The sequence below is a fragment of the Alligator mississippiensis genome, chromosome 6, assembly GCF_030867095.1.
Source record: "Alligator mississippiensis isolate rAllMis1 chromosome 6, rAllMis1, whole genome shotgun sequence".
Taxonomy (NCBI): domain Eukaryota; kingdom Metazoa; phylum Chordata; order Crocodylia; family Alligatoridae; genus Alligator; species Alligator mississippiensis.
In genome coordinates, this window is record NC_081829.1 from 91,473,452 (window position 1) to 91,488,252 (window position 14,801).

Genomic DNA, 14,801 nt, shown 5'->3' on the forward strand with positions numbered 1-14,801 from the left:
GCCTTCACCAGACCATGGATCCCCGGTCTGGGGAACAGGCGAGTCACAGCTGGCTGTTGTGCCTTTTGATTAGAACTGAATTGTATGTAGTAAATGTATGTTATACATGGGAAAGAAATGAATGGGTAGAGTTAAAGGTGCTCTGGGGATGTGAATCCAGGAGCACAGAAGAAAAGTAAAAGCCCATCACAAAAAACATCCATTGTGAGCTTTGGCCATTTTCAAGGGACTTATGCTAAACTGCAGAAGAATGGCTAAAGCAGAAGGTCTCAAAGTCTGTTTCAGCGTGAACCTTTGCAGATGTTACAACTAACTTGGCAGCAAAGTAAAAGAAGCTGGATATGGCAAGTAGCATTCCCCGAGTGTGAGGGAAAGAAAGAAATCCTCCCTTCCGGGATTGTAACGTTCACAAGGACATAGATCCCAGCTAATTGGCATCTTCCGAGTCCACAGAAAAATCGATTCAGTCTAGCTCCCAAAGTCTCAGTGAAACAAAGACATTTAAATAAAACCAATCTGAGAACATTTACTAAAAGTAAAACATTTATTAAAATAAGGCATATATATACACTAAGGGGATTTGGGAAATTTCAGCAGATTCAGGATGACCTGCTGCCAGTCCACAGGTCACCTTCCTCTACCTCCTGTGTTTCCCCAGCTGGTATAAATGAGAATCTATACCGTGCTGTGGCAGGTAGCTAGGTAGGCATTAAGACAAGTGGTTATTCTTTTGCTTTGGCATGTAAACGGTAAAGTGTGACCTACAGAACTGTCCCTTGCCTCTTTATCTGACTTAAGTGGCAGTCCCTACCTGCTAAGAGGGAATGGACAATCATTGGGGAATGTCATTATATCTTAATATGGCATTTAGAAGAGGGAATCATTAAGGGAAACTGTATCTTAATTCTGTGTCTAAGTTTGCAAAAGAGATCCTGATCACAGACAGGCTGTAGTTTTGTCTCTCTAAAACCTGACTGGTCTTGGATTTTTGGTAACATCTCAGTATTGAAATAAAAACGACATTAGCAAGATCTTCCTGCAACACAAGTGAGTAAAAAAGATACTGGTATTCAACACTGTGAATACAATTCAAACTGGAAGAGGGGTTCATTCCAACTGCGGCATCTCCTTGCATTTGCAGTAAGAAAAAGGGAAGGGGAACACAAGTATACCTCTTCCATCACGTGATAATGAAGGGTAATATGTTGCTCTTACCTGTTATTTGGCATCATAAACAAAGCAGGCCTGTAGGAGTTACTGAGAGACCACTTACCTAGAGCTTTATTTTCTGTGTTACGAAAGAATTAATGGTAAAAACATTCAGGTATGTCCTCCATCAGTCCTGCAATACTGCCAGGAGATGAAGTGGTTTCTTTAAGCTATCATTTAACCAACTCTGGAACCATGAACTGACATAGCTGCTAGTTAGTTCAAGGCTCTCAGTATCAGAGAAATACATTTACTTGCATTGTAAAGTGGCATCTCAGGGGGAAAAAAAGAGGGAGTCTACAAGTAAGTGTATGAAAAGTCCTCTGTACCATTGAAAAAATCAAGATGTTTCTACTGAAAAGGACTTTTGGGAGGGGAAGCTGACATGTTCCTTCACTTTCAGTCTGGAAAGACGTCATTAGGAGATGTCCCTCGCAGGACTGTGCAATGAAAAGGGAGAACCTAACTGACAACGAAAGAACATGTCAAACGGGAAAAAATATGGCCAGGCCTAACTCTATTTCTTTCCTTCCTCCTTCGATGCTGATTTCTTTAAAAAATGAAAATCAACAATTGTGCTGAGCCCAGTTTCCTGAGATTACAGAAACTGAAGTTAATGCTGAAATAAATCTGTGCTTTGACTTGAAATGAAATTTGATTTCTGAAGTCCAAAATCTATTCTTCATTTTACTCTGACAGAGACCACTTATTGCACTTAGATTAGAGCAGAGATGATTAATTTACTGTTACCATAAGGCTTTTCTTCTGTTACTTTTCCTGTGGCGTCTAATGTGTCGGTAGCTTTTCCTAGCTCCCCAATGACTGTGTACTTCTGGGAAGGGAAAAAAAAAGAAAGAAAGAAAGATCAATGAGTCATGTCTACAAGGGCTTTTAAAAAGAAAGTCTGCCGGACATTCAGTGTGAACTTTAGATAATTCTATTCCAGATCTGGCTTGAATAAGCCAACTGGACAGCCCTTGGTAAGCAAACGCAAAGATATACGATAGGAAACTCATGAAAGTAAGCATTTCCTGGGCATATTGTTTCACTGATTGAAGAATCCCAGAAAGAGTTGGGTGATCTTAAGCCATAGTAAGATTACTTCCATTAAGTCCTAATGTTTCAGTGGCTTAACACTGTATGGCAACTGATGAAAGAGAAAGAGACCATAAGGTATCATTTAAGCATAAATGCATGTAGCTGTTTTCAACCAGAAGGGATGATGATGATGGTTTCATCCTAACCCAGTGAGAGACACAATGGGTACATCTACATGCGCGCCTTACTGCGGAGTAGACTACAGTAAAAGCTCTGTTATCCGGCATCCCTCGGGAATGGGGGACGCCGGATAACAAAAAATGCCGGTTAATTGAGCGGCCCAGGCCACCGCTTCTCCTGCCGCATCGCTGCCCCTCCTGTGAGCCTGTGGGCCCCGTGGGACAGGGAGGTGGGCACAGCCTGTTGTGCCCCCGGGCCATGGGGGCTTGGCAGTGCTGGCTGCTTTGCCCTGGGCCACGGTGGGCACTTCTGGTTTCATTTTATCTTGCAAGCCAGCATGCCAGCTAATTGAGCATGCCAGCTGGTAAGATGCCAGTTAACAGAACTTTTACTGCAGCTAGCTCCGCAGCAAAGCATCCCAGTCTACACATGCAGTCTACATGCAGAAGAATTAACTCCACCCTAAGGGAGCAGTACTATTTTATGGTGAAGTACTTACATGTGATCAAACGCACACATAGACTGTGACAGGGGCTGGCTGGGGCACAAGGGTGCTGAAGTGTGGGGGCTGCCTGCCAGCTAGCCCCTCCGCTGCCTAATGCCACCACTCAGCTGACCCCTCCACCCCCACCCCAAGAGCCTGCTGCCAGCCTAGGGCTGCTCTGCCCTGGCTCTAACTGCTGAAGTCCTGAGCACCCGTGTAAAACATGCACCTGAGAGCGGCTGACTCCGACACAAACTACAATGGAATTTATTTCATCGCTTTGATTGCTTGTGTAGATGCACCCAATGTCTCTCATCTGCCACTAATGGACTGTAAGGCAAAGCACACCGATTGCTTAGGCATGAAATACAGAACCGCACAATGGTCTAGACCTGAAACAAAGAAAAATGCCGAATCCAATGTGAAATCACGAGCCAACTTTAGTAAATGAATATCATGAGCAGTGCTGGAATTTGGCAAGGACATCATAATGAATACCCTTATTCATGAAAACGACCGTGGGATCTTGACTGGCCAGCGACTGTCATGACTTATGTCTCATCCAAAAGATTTAAGCTTGTGAGGTAGGAGTAACCTGTTCATACATCGACAGACAAGGTTCTCTGGGTGGACGTGATATCTTTTATTGGACCAACAAAATAGTTGGAAAAATTGTTCTTTGCAAACTTTGGGGCACAAACACCCTTCTTCAGGCAGCGAGAGAGTCTGCTGGTGTTTGTGTGCTCTCCTGGGTAGCCTAGAATAGGTTTGGCTTCTATTCTACCCAGGAGAGCACACAATTCACCAGCAAACTCTCCCAATGCCTGAAGAAGGGTGTTTTTGCCCAAAAGCTTGCAAAGAACATTTTTTTCCAACTATTCAGGTGGTCTGATAAAAGATATCACATCTACCCAAAGAACCTTGTCTGTCTGTGTCCTTAGTCCAACATGGATACAACCAACAACTCTGTTCATATGTCAATCTATTTTTCTCTCTATTGTACTTCCTACTCCATTCATCTTCTCCCACACCGCCAATTCTAGTACCGCAGGCAATGAGACATTCGGATCTTGGGCCCCATCAGAGCAGTGGCATTAATGGGAGTTTTTTTATGGATCAGTCCCTCTCCCTATCCCTTTCACATGTCTCTCAGTACATGGGACCTCACAGCATACCAGACTGAATCCCACCATCACCAAGTTCAAAACCAGAACGTACCATTAAACCATCCAAATCTGACCTACGGTATATCACAGGTCACTCTGATGCCCCTTTAGAGTAAGCCTCAAGACTATAGATAGCTTAAACCATTTCATTCCTCAGGAGGCTAAAAACTGTGCGCCACAGGCAGTATAGATGAAATCGGAATCTGGCTTTAGCACAAAAGGGACACATCTCCCACGATGATCTCAGGACCAAATTCAAAGGTGGTAAAAGTTGACCAATAAATGGGTGTAAGCAGTAACATATTATACTTCCTAATGTGTAACACACCCTTGTTTTGTACACCCACTAAGTACTAAAAAAATGCAAGTAGTAATTTATAGATTACACCCATGACCTTGGCCCTGAGAGGACATGAAGATGCCACCTACCTGAGCAGGTCTGGACTTTGCTCTGTGATGCCCTACCACTTTGCAGAGTTTCTTTAGTTAGGTGCTATGAAATGGAAGAGGGACTCCATGGGAACAGCTACCAAACAAAAGGTGAGGGGGATATTAAAATAGGAAATGCGTTACATTTTTGTCTTACTTATCATAAAGCTGGTGTTTGGTGCTCAAATCCCACCGAAATACTCAGGCTCAATTTGCAAAAGTAAGCATTTGAGAGGAAAAAAATCCCCAAGCTTGCACACCAGAGAAACAGAGGAGCAAGACGGGATGCTCCACGCCATGTCAAACTGAAGAAGGGACTACAGTAAGTTTTATATCAACCCTAAACATGTTGAAATAACTGTTATGAGATAAAAGGGGTCTGATTTACAGTTGTGTCTCTGTGAATATAGAAGAAAGGAAAATAATCCCTGAACTACCGCACCATAGCCAGAGAGAAAAATGCTGGCTGGTAAATCATACATTACAATTAGTACGTGAACAGATCAGATTCACTGCAACAATCCTGAACTTTCAAGTTCATGCTGTAGACCCCACACTTTTATAGCAGAAGTTCCCAAATGGAAACTCCAACATTTCCTGGGTCTGAAGGATGATTTTTAAGCCTTGATGACCAGTAACTCGCCTCAGGTCGTCTGTTATAATGACACATTAAATCTAACATCCTAGCAGTGAAGAGATATATGGCATGTTATATCTAAGCAGATTATATAAACAACATCACTCAGAGTGGAAGGCTTTGGTTTCTATCCCTGAAATGTGAAATATCATAAAGTTTTCTCATTTGAAATAAAAACCATGGCAAAATGCCAAAAGATCCTTAACCAAGTATAGAGATAAGTCACAATATAACATATTTCCCTGTATACTAGATGCTCCCAAATAAGATGCTCAACTTGTTTTGAGATGGTAGAAAGATGGAAAAAAAAACACCTTTCCAGAGTCACGGCTGGATGCTGACCACACGGAGCAGGGACGGTGTCCACTCACTAGCACCGCTCACTCTCCTCTTACTGCTCAGCCCAAAGCTACAGGTGAATTGGACAGCAACTGTGAGAGGGTTAAAGCACACCCCCCGGCAGCTATTCCAACATCCCCACTCGTCCATTCCTGCTCGGAAAACAGCTTCCTCACTTAAAACAGGCGCCTCAATTTTGGATGGCTAATTTCTGGACAAAGGGCATGCCATGCATGCAAGTAGACATGGTAGTTATGGATTACAACAGCAAGGAAAGTAATGGTCCCTACTTGCAGAAAGCAACCCGCGCAGAAGCAGTGGGAGAAAAGAGCCACTACTGGTTCATGACTGGTCTCGGTAAGATCCTTGGGAATAGGTAGTCATGTATTATAGGTTACGTACAGGATCTTAGGTCTATTCTGCAAGCAACAGGAACTGGCACGTGTAGAGAATAGGCTAAAATGCTGGGCTGACCTCCGATTCCTCTGGCACTGTTTATGTGACTGTCTCAAAACTCAGAGCTGCCTCTCCTTGGACTTTCACTGCACTCCCCTCAGCAATAGCCAGAGACCCCCATTCAGTTGCAGGGTCTCTGGGGACTCCATCCCAACTCCACCGGTATCTAAATCATACAAATGACTTGCATAAATCATAAGTCACCCATGATCAATCAACTGCTCATAAAGTATATCCATCTCAACCCGTGACAAGAGCAGAGGAAGGATGGGCGTTGCAGCCTGCTCGAGAGATCACCAAATCGGACCTCTCCTGGGACCTTTCCCAGATATACCGGAGCAGCAGCATCCACCCGCCCACCCCTCCGCCAACCTCAACTGCACGTCGCAGGGAGGGAGGGAGGCCACGTTGCAGTAATCGGGACTCACAGCACTTCCAGTCTGAGGGGTTAAAACCAGCACCTTGAATGCCAGCCAGAAGTTTATCAGCAACCCCTGTGGATCATCGAGAGCCAGACTAACGTGCTCCCCACCGTGCAGCCCAGCCTGAGAAATGGGGGCAGCACCCTGCCCTAGCCACAGCTTCTGAGCGGTCCCACGCAGGGCACAACAGAGCGAGCCAGTCTCCAAGTGACAAGGGATGCAATCGCTGCAACGAAGTCCATTTTGGACAGAAATCTTGCTGGTGTCTGGAGAGGGAGGTTCTCGTTGCCACAGCAACCGGAGCCAACGCCAGAGTTGCAGCTTTAGGGACAGACAAAGCGCTGGAGTGCACTGTGCTGTCGTGGACGCTCCTTCCCAGCAACAGCGATGCAAATTAAGAGTGGGATTTCAGACGACAGGGAGTCACGATCCTCTTCATCACCTGCTCGCCTGCCCCCTGGAAAGCAGTCGAGACGACTCGGTCGGAGACAGGCAGCTGATAACATAACTTGCAGGGGAAGGAGGAAGAAGGCACGGGCATTTCACGGTCCCCACAGGACAAGGGGATGGCGCGCAACGTGGTCCGAGGCACTGCCAGCTCAAACTGCTTGCATTGATGTTGACAGGGGGAGAGCCTCTTCCCTCTAAAACTGCTTTCTCTCAGCCCCTCTACGATAAGACCAGATGCAGACCTCTCCCCAAAGCCCCGGCATCCAAGTGACCTAGGCAGGACCCACTTCTCCACGCCGTAAGAGAGCACAACACTGGCTTGTCCCGCTCGCCCAGAGAGGAAGCAGGCCTTAAAATGGGATGCAAGTATTCAACCATTGCACACTGTCAGGGATGGCATAAAGTACAACACAACCCAGATGTTCTGCATTTGGGATCATTTGTCACCCGTTCTGATGGCTCATGCCACCAAGCAGCAGCTTTGTCGCTTGAGAGGCACGAGAGTGACCTTAATGCTGCAATCACCACCCATCTACTAACAGGAGCCCTCAGCCTCGACTCTGCAGAGAAAGCCTAGCGCCAGTGGTAACGCTCCCCATGATAACAGCGATGGCCTTGCTCCTATTAAGGTACAGCCTTTATAAACAAAGCATTAGCCTTCAACTGCAAATATACCAGCGTTATCATCAGTAAGGATATGGATTTAACCTGGGAGCTGGAAGGGGCTGCAATGCATTCTCCACTGCTGAAAGGGTTCTCTGTAGCCCTCGCTATTAACTCCACAGTGGTAAGAGACCCTGGGCTGACTGCCAGATCTGTCTGCACCACTTATCAGTGCAAATGCCAGAGACCACAGAATGGTGCTTCTCAGTTTTAATTGTTAATATATCAAATTTTTGTTTGGAACAGGGCCAGAGCCTTGAAACCCTAAATTACCATCTCTTTAAAAGCCTTTAAGAACATGGAAGAGCACGACATCCCCTGGGATGCAAGTGACTGCAAAACAGAGTCGCTAGTAGCTGCTGGGAAGATTGCAAGGATGGCTCCCATTGCTAGAATTTCCTGGAAAAGGAGGACTGCAGGTAAAGGCACAAGCAATTCTTAAAGAGTTCATCTGAGGATGACCTAATTTCCAGAGTAGCACTGAACATGGGACCGCAAGAGGGAAAAAAGGCCAAGAACCCTGGCGCGGGAGATAGAGACGAAAGAAAAAAATCCTATGTACCAAAAATAGAACGTGCGTACGTGCCTGGAAACGTGTCGAAAGACCAACCCGAGAGGTGACGCACGGACAATGCAAGCTGTTAGGTAGAGCCCAAATGGATCGACACGCCTGCCACAATGTCCCAGTCAGCCAGCTGCCTGCTTCGTGCATCTACTTCCAATACCCTTGAGTTCATCTTGCGAGCAGATTTGGGCCGCTCTGTTCACTGATGACTATGCCCTAAAGGGTTATTTTAAAAACTGCATTCAGTATGTAGCCACAGATTTATACGATCTATCATTAATTCCTTACTACACTTAGTTATCTACCGAACTTTGCGTTTCTGCCATGGTGGTGTCTGCCGTCTCAAGATGCTAGGTACTGTTCAAAACAGATAGGAACAGACAATGCAAAAAGAGAGGCAGGAGAAAAAGAAGGATTATGTTAGTCCCAATTAACTTAGAAAACAAAGGACTTGCAGCTGTCACATTCAGACCAATTAAAACCAAAGTGCCTCAACAATTTGAAAGCAGGTTGACGAGAAAAAACAGTGAGTTTGAGTGAAACAAATAAAAGGAGCAATTTTATATTTTATGATGCAGCAAGTTCCAAAATTAATGAACACCAAACATGTCCTCTTAATATAGACGCATTACAACTTCTCTTCTCTCCTGTCCATTTTTCTCCTGAAAGAAAAAAAAAGCTGACTTTGTGCTAAAGCTGCACTAAATTTTATTTACTGCTAGATGCTGTAATTGTACTGTCATTGCTGAAAAACTATCTGATCTTTACCCTGGGACTAACTGGATTTTCTGACCCCTTATGTCAGCCTCTTATTTAAAACACTGTAACATGGGTTGACCAGACTTTCAATGTGAAAAACTAAAACTGCTCATCACAGGGCTTGCAGTAGATAGTTTTCCTAGAGGTCAGGAACAGTTTCAGCTGCCTGGGGGAGGTGGCCGGAGCGTGCAGAGAGCTCCAAGACATGGAACAAAATAGTGGGTTTTCGTGAAAATAGGAACGTTAAGTCATACCCAGATTTCAGCAACACACCGGCAAGGGCTTGCTATATCTAATAATGGCTGCAGGTGCACCTGCTTGGCATTGCAGGGTCTTTGAATGCAAATTCTGGTCATTTGCACCAGCAAAGACCAAAATATCCCAGTCGACAAAGGAACCACTTCTCTGACAAAGGTCATTTCCTTTTGTTACAATGCAAGCTACTTTTTTCCTTTCCACTTCCAATCTCTAGCACCTGTGCTATGGATCACGCAAGGGATACGCTAGCACCCCAATTATCCCACCATGTCACTATCTGAAATAGATGGTTTTAGGGAAATTCTGAATTTTCTTCACCTAAAAATATAATACAGACTTTCCAAAGGAGGAAGAGATGCTAATAGAAGAAAGAAAAAATTTTAAAGTGACACAAAGGGAGATATAACCCAAAATACGAGAAAATTAAGAAAGTTCATATGTACGTTGACTCCAGAGAAGCTTTCTGACACTAGTACGGTCCAAATGATGGTGGTAGCAGCATCTCAACATCAGCAGATGGAAGAAGTACAGTACAGGCAACATAGCTGTTTTGCAAGGGAAACAGGCTGGATCTGCTAACAGGTCTTTTCTGTTTCTGACTTCCAAGAGGCTCTTTATTTATTTAAAAAGAACGGTCTCATAATGTAGCAGCCCTAGATTTTCTTTCAGGGAGTGGGAGGAAGAAATGTATACCTAGCATACAAACACAAACATAATTTATACACAGGACAAAAGAAGTGATAAAGTATAAAAGAAAAATATTAACTGGAGCTGGCTTTTCAAACACACTCCCTGTTGAGAGAGGCAACTGCTCCTGAAGCAAAGGCAGGGCAGCCTCCTCACGATTTTCTATACTTTTTTTTTTAAAGTCTGAATATTAATAGAGCATGAAGCACAGCTATTAATAGATTAGGCCCCTGGGGTGAGTATGAAAGAGAGACACACTTGAGAGATGCACAGCACAGTGAGCCAGCTCGCTAGTGGGATGGCAGCAGGCAATACCTATGCTGTTTAGCTAGGACCCTTTTATAACCTGTATTTTTGGGGGCAGGGAGTGCAGAAGAAAAAGGAATGGGAAGGGAGCCAGGGAAATCCTACAATTTCAACCACGCATGTGCAAATCTATTACCTGCAATGCAGATATCGTCGTGGTAGGGGGAGTCAGGTTGTAGAGGCATTTCCCCACGAACCCTATCTTCAGTATGGCTTTCTAAAATCTTCTGTGAGATTTCATTAAAAAATTTAAGCAAACATGCTTCAGTTGCTTTCAGAAATGCCAGGAGGTGGAGGAAACAAGAGAAATGTGGGACAGCAATTTTCCAATTATACCCCCAAAAAAGCAAAAAATATTAGACATTTTCCCGTTTATGAAGGCAGCTCGAGCAAAAAAGAAAGAAAAGATCAAAATTGCCATGGACGTGGTTTGTAGGAGGGATGATGTCCTTTGAGTGCTCCAATGAAAATTGGTTTTGATCTGTTCAAGGTGGGACACATGGGGAAAAAAACTGGTACTCTTAGTGTATCCACATTGAAAAGGGTCAGTATGTTCAAAGCAAACAAAACGTCTCTTCCTGCATCTTAAATTAGAGTTAAGTAAATAAATCTCTTCTTATCCCAGTCCCTGGACTAGATGTTAAAACCACTGCTCCTCCAAGTGTTAACTGCCTTGTTCATCTCAATGGCTCCACTCAACCCACTCTACATCTCTTGACAGCGTGCCTTCGCCCAGCCCCTTTCTCTCTACCAGGCCTTTCATAATGTCTGAAGAAGCAGGTTGTTGCCAATCAAAGCTCATGCCTCTGAACCAGTCATTCGCAAAGGTGCCACCCTGCCCCACCTTATGTACCATTGATGTTTTATTTGATGCTTTATTTTTTTCTTCTTAAATTGAAAGTCAGAACATTTGGGAAAGGCTTAAAGTTGCAGGGCATCTTGTACTCAAAGGAATATGGTACATAATAGGTTTTATGCCGAGTTACAGCTCAGTGGCAGCATGGGAAAAGATGCACAAGATGTTGCACGGGTACAAATAGTGCCATAGATTTCCATTCATTTGCAGTTAGTTAGCAACTCCACACTATATATATATATATATATATATATATATATATATACTAGAAGCTGGATCATTTGTATCCAGGCAGTTTGCAACTCAGCTCACAGCAGGTTATCAAATTAAAGATGAGTGGCTCAGAGGTTTGCTGGAGCTTTTACTTCAAAAGATGCTGCCAGAGCTCATCAGCAGTCCAACCTCATGCAGCTGATGGAAGGAGCGATGCCATTTGAAATCAAAGCTGCAGCAAACAGCTGGGGCACCTCAGTGGTCCTGTGTCACTGTTCGCTGCATCTCTGCATAGCCCAGGTTACTACACAAGCCCTCAGATAACTAAGCAGGGGGTCTAGGAAACTAACTTTGTAAAGTATCCCGGTTCTACTTTTAACCCAGGACAGCAGGCTTCCTAGGGGCAACTCAATGGATGAAGGAGTTAGCTCCAACTCTAGCTGAGCACTGAAATGAAATGTTTGCAGGGATGCCGTGGCAGAGCAGTCCGGGTCCCCCCTAAAGCTCCTAGGTGTGAATTGAGAGCTGTGCTCCAGACTCAAGCTAAAGGCCAACCCAGTGGCCCCGAGTGCAGATGGATACATCCTCATTTGGGCTAGAGAGTCAAAGCCACCTAGACATATTGGCTGCTTACAGATTGGGGGGGGGGGAACAGCGCTTTACTTTAAGCTCAGCGCACTCCCGCATCGAGCACAGCGCGTGCCCAGAAGAGGCACTGCATTAGTTTTACCCAGCTCGCCCAACATTTATATAGTTCACGCACATCTGCAGGGCTTTTTGGTGATTTTATCTAAGAGCTGATAAAAGTGCCAAAAAGCCTTGCTGAAGCGTCCGATCTATACAGACGCTGTGGAGCCAGGACAAAGTAATGCGCTCCCTCTTCTGGTAAAGCCCGGGTTAGTTTAGTTTTCACATCTGTCAGCACCCAGTGTGTCTGGCCACAGAAACTGGAATGCATTATTTTCTCTAATCCTATAAGCCACGAGGCTCAGGAGGACCTCTGTCTGCCAGCAGGTTCCTGATATTATTCTGTGTTTACACTTAATTTGTAGGACACATTTTCCCTGCTGAGACTGGTCCACTGGGCTACCATAAAAATGGCAACTGTAGAACATATAGTGTATTCTGGAGACCACAGAATAATAGAAAAGGAGTGCTGGAAAAGACCTCTGGGTGTCAGCTAATCCAAACCCCAGCTCGAGACAGGATCACCCCTGACTAAACCATCCCAATCAAGTGTCTGTCCAACCTGCTCTTAAAAATGTTGAAGGATGGAGATTCCACAGCCTTTCTGGGTAGCTTCCTCCCATGCTTGTCCTCCCTCAGAGCAAGCACGTTCTTCCTAGGCCATTGCTATAGATGCACTAAGTTGCAAGTGCACGATAATATTTTATTCTGCAAGCAGCAGCATGGGAAAATGTAATGAAGGGAATGTAATGAAGGAGACCGTCCTTGTGCACCTGCAAGGGGCAGAGTTAAGGTTGTTTGCGTAGCGTTACTGTTGGAAGTTCCCAACATCTGCATGCTTTACTGTACAGGCTGAAGTAGCAATTCCTTCTGGTGGTTGTGAGTTTATATTTCTTCAGTGAACCCTTCTCCATGGCAGAACAGTATAGAAGGGAGCCCTAAATCAGTCCTCACCATAGCCTTTATATCTCTAAATCATTCAGCGAAGAGGAGGAAACATTTCTCTCTGTCTAAAATAAGGAGGCTGGGGGAGTATCACTTTTCCAAATGTGTGTGAGATAACACTGGAAGTAGGTAGCAAATATTTGCTTGATTCACTTCTCACAGTTTCAGGAACATCTGCTTTCTAGAGTCTGCCACACAGCACTGCTCAGCATTTCAAAAGCTAGTCGCTGCCTGCTAAAGACTTTTGCAGGGAGAGCAAAGGGCTAAACCATCCTTCGCCTCTGCCTCTCAAGGAGAAGAGAAACAAGAAGAGATACAACCTGTTTGTTAAAGGACACGCAAGTTTAGGAAGAAGACTGTACTTCCCTACAGTCAGAGGCTCTCTAAAGAAGCTGGCCCTTATTTCAGCACAAAATGATTCTATTTTACATTTATGTTCCCAACTACATGCATTTAGCTACTAAGCCTCACTCATAATGAGGGTCCATATTCCACTACCTTTTATCTTGATGAGCATTACTTTTGTGCTACTGAAGTGGAAGAGACCACCGGCACAGAACAGGTAGTATTTATTGAGAGCAAAGGTGTCCAAATCTAGCCCTAGAAGAACATCGTTCCCAGAGCAAACATGCAGAAGAATACTGGCATACCAACACGTTTAGCTCCCACGTAAGCGAAGCAAGATGCTGCCCAATACAGTGTTGCTAGACTTTTTACCCACCTTGCAGGACCGCTGAGATAGGCACCTGGAAGCTTTATTGGCAAATTTAGGTTTGCTGGCAGTAATTGCCTCATTGCTCTAAGTGTTTAATGTATTTAGGGCAGGGATGTTGTGACTATGCAACAAACTGTTCCAAACTGTGAAACTTAAGCTTATACAGAATCATGTGAGAGGCGTAACAGAAAAAAAGACGGGGAAAGTCCTGACCCCATTCAAGTCAATAGAAATTTTACCATTGACTTCAGCTGAGCCAGGCTTGCACCCCCGGACAAATCTAACTTTAGATGGGTCCAAGTTCTACTCATGCAGCTAGGTCAGGCACAGGAGTGGCATTCTGGGCCACGCTGGGTGGCACTTTCAGCCCAATAACCCATGCGGCTAGGCCTGGCAATGGGGGATGCAGGTTCAAACCCACTCTGGGGGCATACAGCCTGGATCTCCCACTGCATGAGCAAGTGCCCTAACCACCAGCCACAACAAGGCATTGCCAAAAGCATCCTCCACCCTTCCTGCTGCACTGCGCCACTGAGCAACTAAGAGGCAAAGATACATGGGGCTGAAAGGAGGGTCAGCCGGCAGGAGAAGGAGTGTAGCTCGAAGAGATGGGTACTAAGAGTCAGGCCATTCATTTTTTTTACACAAGAATAAATTCACTGCACACACTAAAACTGCAGCATAATGTATTTTTGAAAAGATGCAAGGAATTGGGTTTGGGAGGGGGACAGATGAGGGAGCAGGTCATTTGCTTTGCTTTTTTCTAAAGGCACAGCTCATGGGGCTTCCTGCAAGAGCACTTGGAACCCATCGTGACATTAAAAGGGATACAGAATTGTAAGGGTTATAAAGTAAGACCTCAGGGCAATAAGGAAAATACCAATTGGCAGGAAGAGAGAAGTAATGCACATGATCAGCAGGTTATTTCATTATAGGCACTTGCAGCCTGTCCTACATCATCAGGTCCTAACAGCCAGACCCAACTGAAGACCTGGGCACCTACAAGTTGGGCACTGCACCTACATTTTAGGTGGCTGGATTCCCCAGAGCAAAATCCAAGAGTCAGAGCTCAGCACCTGACCTCAACTCCCTCTCCCTGGCAAGGGGAGTTAGGCTCCTCATGAGTACTATGCAAATTCCCACCTGCTGAGCACAGACCTGCCTAGGAGCCAACAGGAAATGCGATGCAGCAGCTGCGTTTCAAGGAGATAGAAGCTACGTCTAAATGTTATGAGGGGTCCCAGCCCTGCCGGCGAGTGTCAGGGTGCTCCGAGCATGACAAGTACATTTAAACCTAAGTAGCAAGCCTTGTATTCCTGGGACAAAACAGGGGAGCA

General features: G+C 45.0%; 1 protein-coding gene across 1 annotated transcript in view; it reads right to left on the reverse strand.

Moving 5' to 3' along the window:
* TRUB1 (TruB pseudouridine synthase family member 1) overlaps positions 1-14,801 on the reverse strand; it is a 45,916-nt gene that overhangs the window by 14,561 nt on the left and 16,554 nt on the right. The window contains exon 4 of the mRNA XM_006264738.4: positions 1,960-2,041. Within this exon, the coding sequence (XP_006264800.1) occupies positions 1,960-2,041 (82 nt within the window). The remainder of the gene's footprint in view (positions 1-1,959; positions 2,042-14,801) is intronic.